We start from the raw sequence: 19,743 nt of genomic DNA on the forward strand, positions 1-19,743 counted from the left end.
TCCAGCTCCCTCCCCTCGCCCATCCACACATCATCAAGATGAAGAGCGAGAGGAGGAATTCTGGGAGTTGAAGTCCACAAGTCTTAAAGCTGTCAAGTTTGAACACTCCTGAGGTTTGAAAATGGACAGATATTTAGATAAAGAGATAAGGCCCCTAGCTAGAGTAGAATTTTATTTGATTAACTCACTTGGTTTCAACATAGTTTGAAATCCTGCAAGTAATAAATTAACTGAGATTAGGAATGATGTACATTGCTTAAGTTTTAATGGCAGGATGAGAGGAGTTGGAATGGAAACCGAGAGAAATATTTGAGGTGTTTAAATTGCTTTATAGAGAAGGAGGTAAAAGGGACAAATTAAAGGTTTGAAAATGGACAAGTTTGAACACTCCTGGGTTTTTTTTCCCTAAAGGGTTAGGGCTGCAAGGGTCTTGTAACTTGACGGCTTTAAGACTTGCGTGCTTCAAATGCCAGAGTTTCTGAGCCAACATTTTGGTTGCTAAGCAAAAGCGTTTGTTAAGTGAGTTTCACCACATTTTACAAGTTGGCCACTCCCAGCCAGTCACATGACTGCCAAGCCACTCCCACCCAGTCACATGGCTGGCAAGCCACTCCCACCCGGTGACATGGCTGGCAAGCCACTCCCACAAAGCAGGCCGCACCTACAGAAGAGGTTCTAAAAAAATTTGAAACCCACCACTGGTGCACATACATTCTCTTAATTTTTTAACTCACTGATTTTCTCTCTCTCTTTTTTTAAAGAGGGGCTTGCTTAAGCTTATCATGAAAGTTCCACAATTATTGATTGCCTAACAAAAAGATGCTTTAGACCTTTTTTGCATCTGCATCTTACCTGTCTATCCCATATATGTAGACAACTGAAAACATCTCACAAAAGGCTATTATCAACAAGGGAATGGATCCAGCAAAGCTATCAAACAGAGCCAACCAATAGTTACCAGATCTCAGCACAAAAATAATGGCAATCAAGAAAGACCCCAAACAAATCAGGCCTGTAAACAAAGGAACAAAAAAGCAGAAGGATTAACACATTCTATTAATATATGAAATTCACTCTGTGTTTCAAGCAAGGGGATAGGCACATAGAACAAGTCCTTTTAATCAGTGTTGAATTGAACCACATTAGTTCTTAGTCCAGGCTGCTCTTCAAACCCTCCCACTTGTCCCTAGGAATAGGAACAAAAAGAAAACAAGGAATAGTCATCAAATTGAAAGATTGCTGCTTTCTGAATTTACCTAGTCAGACAGAAAGATCCACCATATGTTATTTCAGTGTTGCAAACAAACAATTTCAACATCATCCATCAGTGGCATTTTAGCAGCTAATGGCATATTTATTTGATTTCCCTTTTCTCAGTCTACTTCTCTGTTAAGTTTGTGAGCAAGAATCAAACTGGCTGTGCAATTACCATCTTCCCTTTAAAACCATGATTCATTATTCATTCTGAAGCTAAACTTCATAGCTCTTTAAAAATGTCCATAGACCTGCAATCTACCCAGGTTGCAATCAGGGCAAATTATCAACCTCGTCCCCAGTTATATAACCAGAGGTGGGTTCCTACCAGTTCGCACCTATTCGGTAGAACCGGTTCGTCAAATCTACCGAACCGGTTAGAAGAGGTTCCACCAATGGACCCGGAAAGCAGGCCACACCTACAGAAGAGGTTCCAAACTTTTTTGAAACCCACCACTTGTCCTTGGATATGATTATTCTACACTATCATGCTCATATTTATAAAACTCGGTGCCTCTGTGAAAGGTAAGGATGACTACTGCGTTTGTGGTGCAATCAGAACATTGCGTGTGTTGAAGTTGTTTTAACGCAAACCAAAGATGCCTTTTAAGAAACAAGTTTACATCATATTCTTATGCATGCCAGTGCTGTGTGTGAGGTAATTTAAGGTGGTTCTGACAAGTGTCATCGGCATCTTCATATCCGGTCATATGGGTGGCAAGCCACTCCCATCCGGTCACATGGGTGGCCAGCCACTCCCACAAAGGAGGCCACGCCCACAGAGTAGGTTCGAACAATTTTTGAAACCCACCACTGTATATAACTATATTCAACTTACCTGTAACAACTTCTTTAGGCCATTTTTTAGGTATAATTCTGAGATCTTGCAGAGGTACCAGTACACCTTCCATATTCCCAAACATAGATGATAAACCCAAGCAGAACAGCATGATAAAGAAGAGGATTGACCAGAGTGGAGAAATGGGCATTTTGGTGATAGCTTCAGTGAAGACAATAAAGGCTAAACCAGTTCCTTCTACTCCCTACATAAGATTTCAAATCAGAGAAAGAAGACATATAAAACATTAGGCTACTACAGTGCTCATTTTCAAATATATTTATTAGTGTGCTGTATCTATAGTCAATTAATCCATATTTAAATCTATGTAATTTTTTCCCTCTGGATGCAAAGGGATTATAAATAGTTAAAACAAACATTATCATCCTAATTGTTTCGTCTATTTCATTATTTTACTGGCTTAGCTCTTTCCCTCCCTAGCTTTCTCATTGTTCTATTTAGGTTGCAAATGATTTGGCAGTGGAGACTTGTCTTGAATGTATAAATAAAAATATAAGATGTAAACATTCTACTCCAGCATTCTGCTCCAAAAATATAAGATGTAAACATTCTACTCAAACATTCTTCCTATGTTCTTCATTGCATAAAAGTAGTCTATCTTTTTTACACAGCTGGGCAGTAGCTGGAAATTGCTATTAATCTTGTTAATTCAAGTCTAAATCCCCATTTAACAAAGGTTGGCTAAAATGAAAAACCAGTTCGCTTTGTTTATTATTTTGACCTAAATCCTTTCTTTCTATCTTTAGAACACACGAATCCCATTTGGATCATGCTCTGCATTATCTAGATTAGCATCAATCGTACAAAATACACAGTGTGCAGGGGCAACATTTAAATACCTATTGCTAAATTGGCGAGTAAGAAAGAATTGGAAAAAAATGAAACATAATTCATAGAAAACACAATGTGTCTGAAAATTCTAAGCATAAATAGAGTAAAAATTAACCAGTAAATTATGTTTAAAAATCCTAAATTTCTTATATATTCTATCAATTTTTAAAAAGCAGTTTTAAGTGACATTAATTCTTCCTATCGTTCTAACCGTTCTAACAAATATATATATTTATACATTCATCCCTGTACACAGTATAGTGATAATATATAGTCCTATATTATCATCTTACATCAGTTAAAAATGCGTTCAAGTCACAGGTTTCAAACTTCAGGGTCGAAAAGATTTCTGGCTGCGTCGTGTTATACCAAGCTTGCATCTCTTGAAAATTGTTCTCGGTTATGTTATTCTCGGGCAAATCAAATGCATTTATCATAGTGAGGATATTTCTGAAAAAAATAAAAGAAAATAGACCCCCCCAAAAAATTCAGTGTTATAGCAATAGCAGTTAGACTTATATACCGCTTCATAGGGCTTTCAGCCCTCTCTAAGCGGTTTATAGAGTCAGCATATCGCCCCCACAGTCTGGGTCCTCATTTCACCCACCTCGGAAGGATGGAAGGCTGAGTCAACCTTGAGCTGATGAGATTAGAACCGCTGAACTGCAGATAACAGTCAGCTGAAGTGGCCTGCAGTACTGCACCCTAACCACTGCGCCACCTCGGCTCTCTATATAATCTGGGTCACAGTGAAACAAATAGTCACAGGGCCATTTCTCTTATGACGCTGAGCAAGATTGAGGGTAGAAGTTTCCATTTGGCCTAATCTATCAATAAATGTAAGCTATGAACAATATTCTTAAAGTTTCGATGCCCACTGCTAAAGACAGCCCGCCCCAATTTCACCACCCATTCCAGACCACTTGTACACCACATTGTTGCTGTAGTTGGTGGTTATGTTAGACTAACAATCAGGAGTGGGATTCAAATAATTTAACAACTGGTTCTCTGCCGTAATGATGAAAGAAAGAGATCTTGTGAAGGAAAAGGATCTTGCGAAGTTGGAATTGATTGAGTGATTATTATTTTTTTAGTTCCACAAACTGTGAAAATGTGATGGAGAAATGTGATGATGTTGGAAATCAAGTAGGCAAGGAAACGGAAGGAGGCTGGGCCACGGCAGAGGTGGGTTCCTACCAGTTCGCACCTATTCGGTAGAACTGGTTCGTCAAATCTACCGAACCGGTTGGAAGAGGTTCCACCAGTGGACCCGGAAAGCAGGCCACACCTACAGAAGAGGTTCCAAAATTTTTTGAAACCCACCACTGGTGCTTGGATATGATTATTCTACACTATCATGCTCCTATTTATGAAACTCAGTGCCTCTGTGAAAGGTAAGGATGACTACTGTGTTTGTGGTGCAATCAGAACATTGCGTGCGTTGAAGTTGTTTTAACGCAAACCAAAGATGCCTTTTAAAAAACAAGTTTACGTCCTATTCTTATGCAGGCCAGTGCTGCGTGTGAGGTAATTTAAGGTGGTTCTGACAAGTGTCGTCAGCATCTTCATATCCGGTCACATGGGTGGCAAGCCACTCCCATCCGGTCACATGAGCAGCAAGCCACTCCCACAAAGGAGGCCACGCCCACAGAGTAGGTTCAAACAATTTTTGAAACCCACCACTGGGCCACGGGGATTGCGTGGGGGGCAGCTAGGTGAGAAGTGAAGGAAGCGGCTGGGCTCACCAGGCAGAGATAGCAGTAGATAGCAGTAGACTTATATACCGCTTCATAGGCCTTTCAGGCCTCTCTAAGCGGTTTACAGAGAGTCAGCATATTGCCCCCAACAATCTGGGTCCTCATTTTACCCACCTCGGAAGGATGGAAGGCTGAGTCAACCCTGAGCCGGTGAGATTTGAACCGCTAACCTGCTGATCTAGCAGTAGCCTGCAGTGCTGCATTTAACCACTGCGCCACCTTGGCTCTTTGAAGAGATCAATTGGGTCGAGGCAAGCGAGGGAAACAGAGAGCAGCAGAGCTATGATGCGGGCGTGGCTCTAGGCACCGGCCAAGGCAGGCGAGGCGAGATAAGGAGTGACTGGGAGGGGAGGGGCGGGGAAGGGTCAGTGGGCAGGCAGGGCCAGCGAATGGTGTGATCAGCCAGTTCTCCGAACTGCGCAAAATCTTAACAACTGCTTTGCCTGAACCAATCCAAACTGGCTGAACCCCTCCTCTCCTAGCAACCCTCTTTCAACCAGCAGTAACATACGAACTAGAAAATAAGGATAACTTACCTGCTGTAGCAATCATCATATCTTTCTGTTGCTCTGAATCCAATGATTGAATATATGACGGTGGCTGCATAAATGGATGTGAAGCCATTTATCACAGAAATGATCAAAGCATCCTTTTCACAATTATTGCTATAAACAAAACCAAGGAAGACAGGTGACTTTTCATAATAGCAATAGCAATAGCAGTTAGACTTATATACCGCTTCATAGGGCTTTCAGCCCTCTCTAAGCGGTTTACAGAGTCAGCATATTGCCCCCAACAATCCGGGTCCTCATTTTACCCACCTCGGAAGGATGGAAGGCTGAGTCAACCTTGAGCCGGTGAGATTTGAACAGCCGAACTGCAGAACTGCAGTCAGCTGAAGTAGCCTGCAGTACTGCATTTAACCACTGCGCCACCTCGGCTCTAATTCCTAGTTTCCAAGTGTTAGTAAGTGCTTCCAAGTGTTAGTTAGTTAGCATCCATACATCCATACATCCATCCACCCACCCACCCACCCACCCACCCACCCACCCACCTACCTACCTACCTAACTACCTAACTACCTAACTACCTATCTACATCATCCATCCATCCATCCATCCATCCATCCATCCATCCATCCATCCATCCATCCATCCATCCATCTATCTATCTATCTATCTATCTATCTATCTATCTATCTATCTATCTATCTATCATCTGTCTGTCTCTCTGCCTATAATTTATTGGCCACCCATCTTACAACAGGGTAACTCTGGACAGCTTACAATATTAAAAAAATAAAACTATATAATTAGAATGCTTCAAAACTTTAAGACACAAAATGTAAAATACAAAATACAAGTTAAAAGATGAGGAGGGAGGGAGGGAATAGGATGAGGGGGGGGGGTGAGGTCTTATATTAATCTACAAGCCACCTCCAACAAGAAGCTCCTCCTTTGGAGCTCCAGGAAAACAGCAGAGCCAGTCAATTGAAGGAATTGATAAATGGGTCACTTTACCAGAATAAGAACTAATTTTTTTAAAGCCAAGAAAAAATAACAATAGAAAAAAGTTTAGGCAAAGCTGAGGATTGGGTCAGGAAGATGTCATATAGACTTGGGATTAAACTCAAGGGCAGCTGTGGCCCCCCTGGGAATAGTCACGAAATAAGAAAAGCTGAATTCTTCCCATATTTGTGAAAAGGGTACAATTTGCTACTAGAGGATAAAACAATACCACCAAATATGGATAGCTTTCAAATAGGATTTGGTAAATATGTGTAAATAAAGTAAGAAAGCAGCATATATGTGTCAGGATCAGGAGCAAGAGGTCTCACTCTCAAACAACAGTTGCTGAAGAACCTCAACAGGAGAACATTATTGGGCTCACCTATTCTTTGGGATTTCTTCTAAGCAGACACTTTGGAAACTCTAGGCCGTTCTAAATAATTTAGGTTCGCCTGGTGCACCAATTGCGGCCCTATTTGGATCGGGAGGCACTTCAAACGGTCACTCACGCCCTTGTCACCTCAAGGCTGGATTATTGCAACGCGCTCTACATGGGGCTACCCTTGAAAAGCGTTCGGAGACTGCAGCTAGTCCAGAATGCAGCCGCGCGAACGATATTGGGTGTACCGAGGTACACCCACATTACACCTGTCCTCCGCGAGCTGCACTGGCTACCAATCGGTCTCCGGATGCAATTCAAGGTGTTGGTTATTACCTTTAAAGCCCTACATGGCTTAGGGCCAGCGTACCTTCGGGACCGCCTACTGCCACATACCTCCCAGCGGCCAGTAAGATCCCACAGATTGAGCCTCCTTTGGATGTCGCCAGCCAGACAGTGTCGGCTGGCGGGCCCCCAGAGGAGAGCCTTCTCTGTGGCTGCTCCAACCCTCTGGAATCAGCTACCCCCAGAGGTCCGGACCTTACCCACTCTCATGGACTTCAGGAAAGCTGTTAAAACCTGGCTGTTCCGGCAGGCCTGGGGCTGTTGATCTCATTGTTGAGGTCCAGCCCCGATTAGAACGAATGCATGTGGTTTTTCTGTTTTTAAACTGTCTTTTTTTTTTCTTATCTTTCTCTCTCTTTTTTTTCCCTTCTTTTGTAAGCCGCCCGGAGTCCTTCGGGATTGGGCGGCATATAAATTTTAATAATAAATAAATAAATAAATAAATAAATAAATAAATAAATAAATAAATAAATAAATACTTACTTAATAAATAAATAAATAAATAAATAAATAATTTATGTGGTGAGCAGACATAGTTTCTTCAATTCTTATGATTGATCAGATTGGGAACCTTGTTCGTTTATCTCACCAGAAATGTCCTTTCGAATTATATCCCTAAACCGTTCTCAATGTAATTAAAAAAAAAAAAAAAGGATTCATCCTTTTGGCATAATAGCAACTTACTGGACTGAGTTATAACTGGAGAATGAGATGAGGCCACCAAAGGCAAGAGAAAAAGAATAGAACACCTGGGCTCCAGCATCTAGCCAGGTGGAGGGGTTAGCCAATTCAGCCACCTGAGGAAGAAAAGGGAGAAAAAAAAGTTTTAAAACTTAAACCACATGACATCTGTAGAGAAAAGTACATTGCATAGAAACGGTGTCTTTGAGCATGCAATGTATTCATTTACAAGAATCTGTGGAAGGGGAACCTGTTGCCCTCCATTCCACCATTGTATCTACAATCCAGTGGTGGGATTCAAATAATTTAACAACCGGTCCTCTGCCCTAATGACCATCTGGGTAGGTGGGGCCCGGTGGTCATGTGACTGGGTGGGCATGGCCAACTCAAGGTCACTCAGGTCGATGGGCGCTTCGCCTTAGCTGTTACAATGTAATAAGGGTTAACCGGAGAGGCAGTTTCTGTAAGCAGGGCAATAAAAATTAGGCTAGAAGCAACACCAGAATGTTTCCTTCCTGCCTTCCTTATAGGATTAGCCCTGTAAAGTGGGAAAAAAACAAAAGGATATTTCGGTTCTCCAAACTGCTTAGAAAGTTACCAACCGGTTCTCCCGAATAGGTCCGAACCGGCTGAATCCCACCACTGCTACAATCCATAGATATTGGATAAGCAGCAGAGGTGGGTTCCTACCAGTTCGCACCTATTCGGTAGAACCGGTTCGTCAAATCTACCGAACCAGTTAGAAGAGGTTCCACCAGTGGACCCAGAAAGCAGGCCACACCCACAGAGTAGGTTCGAACAATTTTTGAAACCCACCACTGATAAGCAGCATAGTTTGTACAGACAGGCAAAGGAAAGCATTTCGGCATCGGTAAACACAGTTGGTTAAGTCAAAGTTTGCCAATATAAACTTTCTATTTAAAAATGAGCGTGTTGACCATTGCCACCCTTATTTCTGTCAACGTGGTCCTTCAGGGATGGAGAAAAGGGCGTTTCCCAGGTCTTTAATTCTCCTCCCTTTTTTAAAGCTGGATATGGCAGAATTTGAACGAATTATATGCAAGTTGTGTTTATTTCTACTAAACTGTCATCTTTCTTGGGTTTATATAAAGATACAGACATTATTAGAAACCCCAAGTACTAGACCGTACCAATAATTTCATTGCTGTGCAAATACTTTCCTGGAAACATATTCCATTTCTTTATTTTAACATGCATTTCTAGCAGATGGACACAGTTTGAAGGGATGGGCCATAATTAAGTAATTCCTGGGGGTTTCAGGAATTTATCTGGTGATGAAAGGATCACTTGAAGCAACATTGAAATTAGGGCCCTAGATTGTTTTACAGAGGGAGGATGGTTTAAAGCAAGGGTGTCAAACTCAAGGTCTGTGGGCCAGATCCAGCCCACAAGGCAGGGGTGGGTTTCTCGCCCCGTTCCAACCGGTTCGGTTGGAACGGGGCTGGCGGCATCCTCGTGCACGCGCACAGTGCACACATGCGTACTAGTGCCTGTGCGATGCTCCAGCTGCTCCTGGAGGATCGCGCAGGCACTGTATGCGTTCTGCGCATGTGTGGAAGCGCAGAACTCGTCAAAACCGGGTAAGAAACGCAGGCGGGCGGGTGGATCCTTCAGCGTTCCCGGAAGTTACTTACTTCCGGGTTCGCTGATCAACCAGTTCGCGGGGACCGCCGCGAACTGCCTGAAACCCACCCCTGCCACGAGGTGTTTAAATCTGGCCCACAGGGCTACGCTGGAAACAGCGAAGGACCGACCTGTGGTGCTTCTGCCAGCAAAAATGGAGCGCAGGAAGATTGCACGATGGCCTTCTGCAACCCTCAACCAGTGAAAATGTAGCTCGGGAGGGTCACGTGACACCTCCTTCAACCCTCCGTAGTTGTAGTCAACCCTCCAGTCTGCTGTCAACCCTTTCTAAAAGTGTTTTTTGGACTTACTATTGAGATGTATGTTTTGGCAGTGTGAAAAGTTTGTACTTTGTACAACCCGAATTCTTTCTCTCACACATTCACATGTGTGTGTGTGTGTGTGTGAGAGAGAGAGAGAGAGAGAGGGAGGGAGGGAGGGAGGGAGGGAGGGAGGGTGGGTAGAGGAACATAGTACCTGAGAGACCGCCTCCTGCCGATCACCTCCCATAGACCGATTCGATCACACAGGTTAGGTCTCCTCCGGATTCCATCTGCCAGCCAATGCCGGCTGGCGACTCCCCGGGGGAGAGCCTTCTCTGTTGCAGCGCCAGCCCTCTGGAATGATCTCCCCGTGGAGATCCGGACCCTTACTACCCTCCCGGCCTTCCGCAAAGCTGTTAAGTCCTGGCTGCTCCAGCAGGCCGGGGGGCTCTCGAAATATCCAGCCCCCCGGAGATTGTGACTGTTGTATATTTTAATGTTGTTTGTGTATTATTCCCCCTCCCTTGTTTTATTGTAAGCCGCCCGGAGTCCTTCAGGAGTGGGCGGCATACAAATCAATAAAACTATAAACTATAACTATAGAATAAAATTATAATAGCATGCATATTCTAACAAATGGCTATTTCCTTTTAAAACTTGGGAAAAAACCTCAAAAACTGTAGGAATTACATGTATAGGATTTCAACTTTCAACTTTAATAAGATTTGTATGCTGCCCACTCCCATTGGGACTCTGGGCTCACAGAAAAAGTAAAAACATTTAAAAAAATTTAAAAAATACAATTATTAAAATTAATACATCATCCATTCAATCAAGTGGGGCTGGATATTAATCAACAGCCCCAGGCCTGCCGGAACAGCCAGGTCTTGGTTGCTTTACGGGAGGCCGGGAGAGTGGTGAGGGTCCGGATCTCTGGGGGTAGCTCATTCCACAAGGCCGGTGCAGCTACAGAGAAGGCCCTCCCTCGGGGAGCCGCCAGCCGGCATTGTCCGGTCGATGGCACCCGGAGGAGGCCCAACCTGTGCGATCTTATTGGTCGTTGGGATTTCTTGCACGGGTCGAAGAAACTTCATCTTCGTGTGGTTTTTTTTTTCCTGATTTCTGTGCAACTTGACTTAGAAAGACAGGCTGGGCTTAGCATCACAAAATAATTAATCGCATTTCCATCCATTAGTTTTCTTAGGTCAGATGAAAAAAGCATTGCAATTCTGAACTGCATTTTATAAAACTTGCCCGAAGTTTGCCGCACAGATGAAGCTCCAGTTTTCATAAGTAAGGATAGATGTTCCTTCAACATGTGTTCCAGTAATGCATTAAGCCAGAGAACATTGACCTACAATGTTTCTCTTATTTAAAGGACTGATAATAATAAGGAAAACAGTGCAAATTGTATTAGAATTGGAATTATCACAGCTCTTTTGCGGTTAACTTAATAACATTTTTTTAAATTTTCTTGAAATACAAAAATAATTAATACTTACATCGGGTGTAAACAGAAAAACAATACCACTGGTAGATCCTTTCAGAGTCAAGCCACGGATCAAGAAAATGGTCAGGACAACATATGGAAGGGTTGAAGTCACATATACTGCCTGAGGAAGAATATGTACAACTGAGTATTGTAATATCTCGTGACCCATCAAAACCGTGCTCGACTAAGCCGCGCCCGATTAAACCACGTCGCTGACGTCATCAACAGGGCGACAACAGCCAGCACGGAGAAAGAAGGACGCTTTAAATAGCGCTTTGAAAGCAAGCTGATTCAACTTAAGGTAAGGGTTAGGTTTAGGGTTAGGTTTAGGGTTAGGTTAAGGGTTAGGGTTAGGGTTAGGGTTAAGGTTAGGTTAAGGGTTAGGATTGGGTTTAGGGTTAGGTTAAGGGTTAGGTTTAGGGTTAGGTTTAGGATTAGGTTTAGGATTAGGTTTAGGTTTAGGGGGGTTAGGTTTAGGTTTAGGGGTTAATTTTAGGTTTAGGGTTTACAGCGTGCTTCTGTCTCTGTGCTGTTGTCGCCCTGTTGATGACGTCAGCTACGCGGTTTAGTCGGACGCGGTTTAGTCGAGTGCGGTTTTGTGGTGGAACCGTAATATCTATATCACAAAATACTGTCCACAGGCCTACCAATAATTTCAGATATTGGTAGGCCTGCAACAAGATACAGGAGACATGGTCTTTTCAATGGTGACCACAATAGCTCTAGAACCCCCCTTTTCATGATCCTGTCCTGATAGACTTTAAATACTGTTTTTGGACACGTTGGAATGGTTTTGAATGAGTTAGTTGCTTTTGGATAATTTTAATAATCTCAGTCATTTGGCTGAGTTATTTTCCTTTGCTATTTCAGTTTAATATTTTAGATACTGGCTTTAGTTTATAACGATCTTGCACCATCTTGCCACCATCTTTCAATTTGATCTTCCTCATACAATCGTGTCGAGGATAGGTTTGTATTATGGAATGCTTCAACAATACTACAAACAATACCACAGAGAAATTATGGGCGAGATATCTTCATTAAGGCAGAATGCCTTTTAAATCTGAAAGTATGGAATGTTTGAAAAGTTTATATTTCAAGGTTTGAAGTGAAGAAAGTACATGGAAATGTGTAGAAAATATTTTTCACAATAAGGAGGAATGTATTTCATACGTATTGTAGTCGCCAGTTTAAGAGTGAGTTCCACTCTCAAGGTCTATCCTTAAGTCAAATTTGTATGTACGTAAGCTAGAACAGTAGCATTGTATAATAGTGTATAAGTAGTGAATAAATATTTATACACTAGTATCAAGTTCAAGTGTACTGAACTGTTGTATATTTAACTTGAATCATTGTATATTTAGCACTATTTTTACTACAGTAGACTTTTTTCTTAACTATGGGTTGTCCTTAAACCAGGTGATTCTCAAAATGCAGATTTATAAAATATACTTCTGCGGGGAGTGGAGGCTACTTTACATAGTTTGGCTCACATCTTGCAGATACTATGTAAAACAAGAACCATGTAAATAAGGTCATATAAAAAATGGAATCGTGTTGTGGGAAGTTATCACCCAGCCTTCTCCCAGAAAAATGAAATATCCTAGGAAATATTGAAAAGGCAGAATATTTCTCTGGATGTGAAAAGAAGCATGTTTTAAAAGACAGAATAGTTGCCTGTAGCTTCTTGCCCACCCCCACTTTGTCAATAGGCCCATTAAAACTAGCCAGGATAGCCCACTTTACATAATAAAGACTTCTCCACTGCAGCTGTAGGGGGAAGGGATATTACTCAACTCCCCACATGGCATCTGAGAACTCATCTAAGGATTCAAAACAGCCTAGAGAGTAGCCCCCTGCATGGCACCATGGGAGCCTGACAACCAATCAGAATACATTTCTTACACAGGAACAGGAAACAGAGAGGTGGGACTAAACAGGGTATAAAAAGCCTAGCAAGCCCCTCCCTCAGCCCTTCTCTTCTTCTCCACCAACATTGATCACTTTTTCTGTTCAGGACTCAAGCCATGTGGTCCTGTCCAACAATAAACCATCTTTCCAAGCAGCCTCCATGTCTCCAGTGTCTTCTCTCCCACATGGAGCTAAACCCAGAAGGACATTTCTTTCAACAGTGTCTAGTAGCAACTTCTTCCCTCCCACTTATCTAGATGTTACCATGGAAGGTGAAGCATAGAAGCAACTCCCTCATAAATGACTTTTTTTTCTGAAGTAACATCAAATGCAAAATAGCTCACTGACACAGCATGATCTGCAATCTCTCTGCAGTTTGCAGCTCCCATGCTATGATGTTCAGGTCTTTATTAAGAGCACAACTGGACATTGCATGGTAAAGGAATGCTGAGACTGGGAAAATGTGTTGTGGCAATCTCGTAGGAAGCAAGGAGAACATCTTACTATTTAGAAAAATAAGTAGTAATTTTTTAATCCAATAATTGCTCTCCCACCCACTATTGAAACTGGGTTGTTCTCCAATTTCTAAACTCAAGAAAATGGCTGTGAAGGGACTATATAATATGATTTTTCTCAAAGAGGATGTTCTGGAATAATTTGCAACAGAAAGAACCACAAATATAAATCGTGACCCGTCAAAACCGCGGAGGACAAAATCGCGCTCGACGAAAGCGCGCATTTGACGTCATCACAGCGCGACGAAAAAAATTAAAAATTGAAATAAAATTAAAATTAAAGCAAGCCGATTCACATAAAGGTAAGGGTTAGGTTTAGGGTTAGGGTCAGGGTTAGGGTTAGGTTAAGGGTTAGGGTTAGGGTTAGAGCGTTAGGGTTACGTTTAGCGTTAGGTTAAGGGTTAGCGTTAGGTTTAGCGTTAGGTTAAGGGTTACGTTTAGGGTTAGGTTTAGGGTTAGGTTTGGGGGGGTTAGGGTAAGGTTTTCGCTTTATTTTTACATTTTTCGATCACAGCGCGATGTTTTCGTCGCGCTGTGATGACGTCAAATGCGCGCTTTCGTCGAGCGCGATTTTGTCCTCCGCGGTTTTGTGGTGGAACCATATAAATAGCATTTCCCCCCCTCTAAGCAAAAAAGATTGAGGTACCTTTCCTGTTGTTTCGATGCCCCTGATCGTGCACACATATAGGACGGCCCAGGCGCAAATCAAGCAGAGCAAAAGCCACCATTGTACACTTCCAGAATCTTCAATAGAAGTGGTGATGTTTAAAGTCTCTCTGTACCAAAAATAATCCACTGGAGAGCTCTTTGCACATTCCTCTATGAAACCTGAAAACAGGAAGACATTCAATGGCGTTTTCCTTTCTTTTTTTAATGCGGCAGCATATAGCAATAGCAATAGCAGTTAAGACTTATATACCGCTTCATAGGGCTTTCAGCCCTCTCTAAGCGGTTTACAGAGTCAGCATATCGCCCCCACAGTCTGGGTCCTCATTTCACCCACCTCGGAAGGATGGAAGGCTGAGTCAACCTTGAGCCGGTGAGATTAGAACCGCTGAACTATAGATTACGGTCAACTGAAGTGGCCTGCAGTACTGCACCCTAACCACTGTGCCACCTTGGCTCTTATGAGTTTGGCAAAGAAAGAAAGTCACGAATTCAGATATTTTCAGATGAACTGAATTTAGAATTAGGGTTGTAGACTATTGAGCAACTTATAATTTGAACAAAGTCAACTGCATAAGCTTTAAAAGAAAAAATTTACTTTTTTTGTGCTTAAAATATTAGGAAACCCATCAATATCAAGAGCCAGCATTCAGCTCAATTTGCCAAAATTATACCTGACCTGAAGGTCTTCCAAAACATGGGAAGGCCTATGAATAGGGAAATGGTGATGTATTGCCTTTAGGAGATAATGTCAGGTGATGTTTGCTGTTATGAAAAAGACGTTATAGCACATACATAGAAGAGCATCTTACATTTATGTTCCAAAATCATATGTGCATGATTTTATGGATCTGCTTGTAAAAAAATGACCAAAATCATCCTCATATATTTTATACACCTCATATATTGTGGCCTTCTTAAGCCTCACCCGCAACCAAAAATGACAGAATGAAACAAGCTGCTTCATGTAGCACAACAAAGAAGGAATATTGTGATGAAGACCCAACATATCATTTGAACAATGAAGCAGTCTAGGACTTGTAAAGTGTTATCAGCTCTAGCTTTCGCCAAAGTCTATTTGAATCTACTCTGTATAGCACCAGTGACGTGCGGTGAGGTTTATGGCTGGTGAGGCACTGACACAGTGGTGGATTTCAAATTTTTTTAGACTTGTGGACTTGTGGAGTGATCCAAGGAGCCGAGGTGGCGCAGTGGTTAAATGCAGCACTGCAGGCTACTTCAGCTGACTGCAGTTCTGCAGCTCGGCTGTTCAAATCTCACCGGCTCAAGGTTGACTCAGCCTTCCATCCTTCCGAGGTGGGTAAAATGAGGACCCGGATTGTTGGGGGCAATATGCTGACTCTGTAAACCGCTTAGAGAGGGCTGAAAGCCCTATGAAGCAGTATATAAGTCTAACTGCTATTGCTATTGCTATAGATGAGGCCAGACAGGATCTGAAAATTATATTTCCCTCTTACATAAATGGTAACTTTCCTGTTATATTGCACAAGCCTTGTAAGTTCCTGCCCTGTTATATTTTAAACCAATTATATTAAAAATAGAATCAGCCCGTTTGTTATTAACTTATTAATCAATATTTCTTTTTCAAAGGAGTGCAGCGTTCTATGACCTAAGCAACATATTTTGAATAGTATTTAATAGAAAATTAGGAAGGAAGGAAAGAAGGCAATGACAAAATGACTTACACGGTGTTGTTAATGTGCAAATATGAATTGTAATAAAGCACCAGAAGAGACTTGACAGTACCATTTTTTTCTTTTTTTCAGAATGCTTTTCAAAGACATAACTCTTGTAGGACTATGTACTATGCACTGTCAATTGCACAATGTCAGTGCTTTAAAAATATCTAAGCTTATTTAGATAACTGCTTTAAGCCATCAATTACGCTATCTATGTAACTGTAAAAAAAAAAACACAGTGCTATAGCGATCAATCATTTGCCTCTTCCTGCAGTTTTGCTTTGAAAATTCAAGGCAGCAACTTAGTGTGGATCAGGTAGAAATTTATCAGAAAGATTTCAGTCGATATATTTAGGGTTATCTTGCAAAAAGGCAATGCCTTTGTATGTGGAATGTATGTGTATGCCTGTGAATGAATGGACCCACCTTCTTTTAAACTAGTAAAATTACTTTATTATATTGTTGTATCTTTTAAACTGTAGTGAGGCATGTTTGTGGGGAATGCTTGGTTGACACCAGGGGTGGGTTTCGACCGGTTCGCACCGGTCCCTGCGATCCGGTTGGTTGCCGAACCCAGAAGTAAGTAACTTCCGGGAACGGCAAAGCCCCCCCCCGCGCCCGCACGCGCCCGCACACCCGCGCCCGCTCCTTACCCAGTTTTTACGAATTCTGCGCTTTCCACGCATGCACAGAACGCATACAGCGCCTGCGCGATCCTCCAGGAGCAGCTGGAGCATCGTGCAGACGCTAGTACGCATGCGCGCCGCGTGCGTGCGCGAGGACGCCGTCGGCCTCGTTCCAACCGAACCGGTTGGAACGGGGCGAGAAACCCACCCCTGGTTGAAACGTATGAGGGGTTTGAGAGTGCGGCCTGGAGCCCCCTCCACTGAGTGCAGTAGCAGAAATGGATGGCGGCCCGGATCCGCCTCTCATCCCAGAATGCATGGCAGAAACGGCCTGCCGGGAAGAACGGAGGCTACGGGAGGGGAAGAGGGGTCTACGGGTGCGGGGATGGACCGGTGCATCCCGGTCCTCTGTAGCTGCACCGGCACTGTGGAACGACTGGCTATTCCAGCAGGCTTGGGGCTGTTGATCAATGTCCAGCCCCACCTACACTGAATAGATAATGTGCAATTTTAATAATGTACCTTATTTTTAAATTTTTAAATGTTTTTATCTGTCTGTAAGCCGTCCAGAGTCCCTAGGGAGTGGGCGGCATACAAATTTTTATTGAATTGGAAATTGCCTTTCAGAACATATAAAATAGTTATTTATCAGAAACTTCAACCACTACCCCAAATATTACCAATACAGTGCTTAGTGCTTAACTGTTTAAAAAAGCCTCTAAAAAAGTGCCCTCTACAGGAGAAGGTGGGGAGGGAGGGAGAGAGGGAGGAATGAGGGGGAGGGAGAAAAAAAAGAATGAAGGAAAACTTTTTCGCAAAGGAGAAAAACAAATGCTGTTGCTTTAAATCCGAACTGAGCATTCCTGGCTGTGGAATTCTGGGAGTTGAAGTCCACAAGTCTAAAAAAATTTGAAACCCCTGTGTCAGTGCCTCACCAGCCATAAACCTCACTGCACGTCACTGCCAATACATACTAAGTAGACCTCAATATCTACCCATCCCTTTATTCATTGTGTCAGATGAGACACATCTCAACACCAAAGTCCAGATTTAATTACCATCATGCTAAGGATTCAGCAATAGAATGATTGCTTTTACTTATAATAGCAATTCTTTCATAGGATAATATAATCAATCCAGCAGATTGGGTCAAAAGTCTTGAATGTTATGGGACGGGGGGGGGGGAAATAAAATATACATTATATTTTCTCCTATTATTTCCTCAGAGAAGGCTTCTCGTGAAGGATTGTCAGCTGGCGTAAGCATTTCATTCATAGCCTGTACCTGTTTTGTTGTCATTAAGTGGACAGTCGCTCCAGGGCAATGGATCTTGAAAGGAGTTGAAGAAATACCACATCACCCAGGCAATAATCGTGTTATAGTATAATCCCACAAGAAAGGAGACAAACATTGCTGCTATTCCTATAGGAAGAGAGGAAAAACTTTAAGCAGAGCTTATTCAGTACAATTAAAAAAATTAAGACCTGTGCGAAATCTGCATGAATTTTCCATTTCAGCCCCATTCCTTGCATAGAATTGATTAGTAAATTATTTCTACTATATAGAAAGAGGCTGAGACAGGAGCTGTTTGATGGTTTTGCATGGTGATAAAGACGCAACATATTTTCCACCATTATAACCAGTGGTATTTACAGATTTTGGTGCTCTAAAACTGACCCCATGGAATTTTCTCCATTAATGTTTCATTGGATTGCATAAAACAGGCTGAAGTCACAGAATAACTGTCTTGGAATACTAATACAGCAATAGGCTATAAGTGAAACTGCACTTTGAATTTAGCCCATCAAAAACTATGCATTTCCTTTGAATATTCACTTTCTGTGTTCTAGCCATGCCAAAAAGCATGGAGGAGCTGCTGGAAATGGAAAATATACAACTATTTTAATCCAACATTTTAGGTGCATTTATTTCCAGAGAACATTTAAAAATAGCAATAGCAATAGCAGTTAGACTTATATACCGCTTCATAGGGCTTTCAGCCCTCTCTAAGCGGTTTACAGAGTCAGCATATCGCCCCCAACAACAATCCGGGTCCTCATTTTACCCACCTCGGAAGGATGGAAGGCTGAGTCAACCTTGAGCCGGTGAGATTTGAACAGCCGAACTGCAGAACTGCAGTCAGCTGAAATAGCCTGCAGTGCTGCATTTAACCACTGCGCCACCTCGGCTCCCTAAAACAATTACTGGTTGGTGATAAGCCTTTGTTTATTTATTGTTATTTACTGTCTATTGCTAACCAGGCTAAAAATAGTTCAGTGAATGGGGCTGGAAATTTTAGATTAGATTCTACGTTTAATGCTATCACAATATTTTCAACTTTATTTATCATGGCGTTATAATTCAGCAACCATTTTTTGAGAGCCAAGGTGGCGCAGTGGTTAAATGCAGCACTGCAGGCTACTGCTAGATCAGCAGTTCAGCGGTTCAAATCCCACCGGCTCAGGGTTGACTCAGCCTTCCATCCTTCCGAGGTGGGTAAAATGAGGACCCAGATTGTTGGGGGCAATATGCTGACTCTCTGTAAACCGCTTAGAGAGGGCTGAAAGCCCTATGAAGCGGTATATAAGTCTACTGCTAAGTCTACTGCTGTTGTTGTTGTTAAAATAGTAATTGAAATGTAGTATTTCAAACAGCTAGAAAAGTGCTGTTGCTGTAAATTAAGAAGATTATACATAGTGTCCACAAAGATAAAAAATAAATCTTTTGTTTTAACTGTAAGAAACTATAGAAAATAGTTTTACAAACTATAATAATTTAACCTGCCCCTCCATCCATTATTTCCCATGTCAAAACCCTTATTTTGAAAGAAAAAAAAAAGATCAGTAATTATAACATCTACAGTCATGGAAACTTCATTACTATTTCACCTTGTGGACTTTCTGCAGTAACAAAAAAACAGAGGTGTTGGGGAAATATTTAACAGAGGAGGATACCTCATCCTTGAAATGCAAGAAAAAATACAAAGCTGACTAACTTCAAATATAACATTTGTAATACAATATAAGTGTGATTAGCTTTTCTCCCTGAGTATTTCATCAATCCTTTATTAATCATCTAATATTCATCTAATGTTTCAGTTTCTTGTTTCAATTAAAGTTTCAAAGTTTTCTGTAGTTTCTTACAATTAAAACAAAAGATTTATTTTTTATCTTTGTGGACACTATGTATAATCTTCTTAATTTACAGCAACAGCACTTTTCTAGTTGTTTGAAATCGTGACCCGACAAAAGCGCGCACGACAAAAGCGCGCCGACAAAAACCGTGTCGCTAAAACCGCGACGTCATCAGCGC

The 19,743-nt window shown here is 42.0% G+C and overlaps 1 protein-coding gene across 1 annotated transcript in view; it reads right to left on the bottom strand.

Moving 5' to 3' along the window:
* The window catches only part of LOC148044500 (sodium-dependent neutral amino acid transporter B(0)AT1-like), a 35,119-nt gene that overhangs the window by 4,011 nt on the left and 11,365 nt on the right, over positions 1 to 19,743 (bottom strand). Inside the window, exons 3-10 of the mRNA XM_087721944.1 lie at positions 17,716 to 17,853; positions 14,086 to 14,267; positions 11,024 to 11,134; positions 7,618 to 7,730; positions 5,238 to 5,366; positions 3,238 to 3,394; positions 2,093 to 2,297; positions 853 to 1,012 (exon numbers count right to left, since the gene is read on the bottom strand). Of these exons, the coding sequence (XP_087578070.1) occupies positions 853 to 1,012; positions 2,093 to 2,297; positions 3,238 to 3,394; positions 5,238 to 5,366; positions 7,618 to 7,730; positions 11,024 to 11,134; positions 14,086 to 14,267; positions 17,716 to 17,853 (1,195 nt within the window). The remainder of the gene's footprint in view (positions 1 to 852; positions 1,013 to 2,092; positions 2,298 to 3,237; positions 3,395 to 5,237; positions 5,367 to 7,617; positions 7,731 to 11,023; positions 11,135 to 14,085; positions 14,268 to 17,715; positions 17,854 to 19,743) is intronic.

This window comes from Thamnophis sirtalis, unplaced genomic scaffold (genome assembly GCF_051295495.1).
Source record: "Thamnophis sirtalis isolate CommonGarterSnake01/CBP01778 unplaced genomic scaffold, rThaSir2_p1.2 scaffold_8, whole genome shotgun sequence".
Taxonomy (NCBI): domain Eukaryota; kingdom Metazoa; phylum Chordata; class Lepidosauria; order Squamata; family Natricidae; genus Thamnophis; species Thamnophis sirtalis.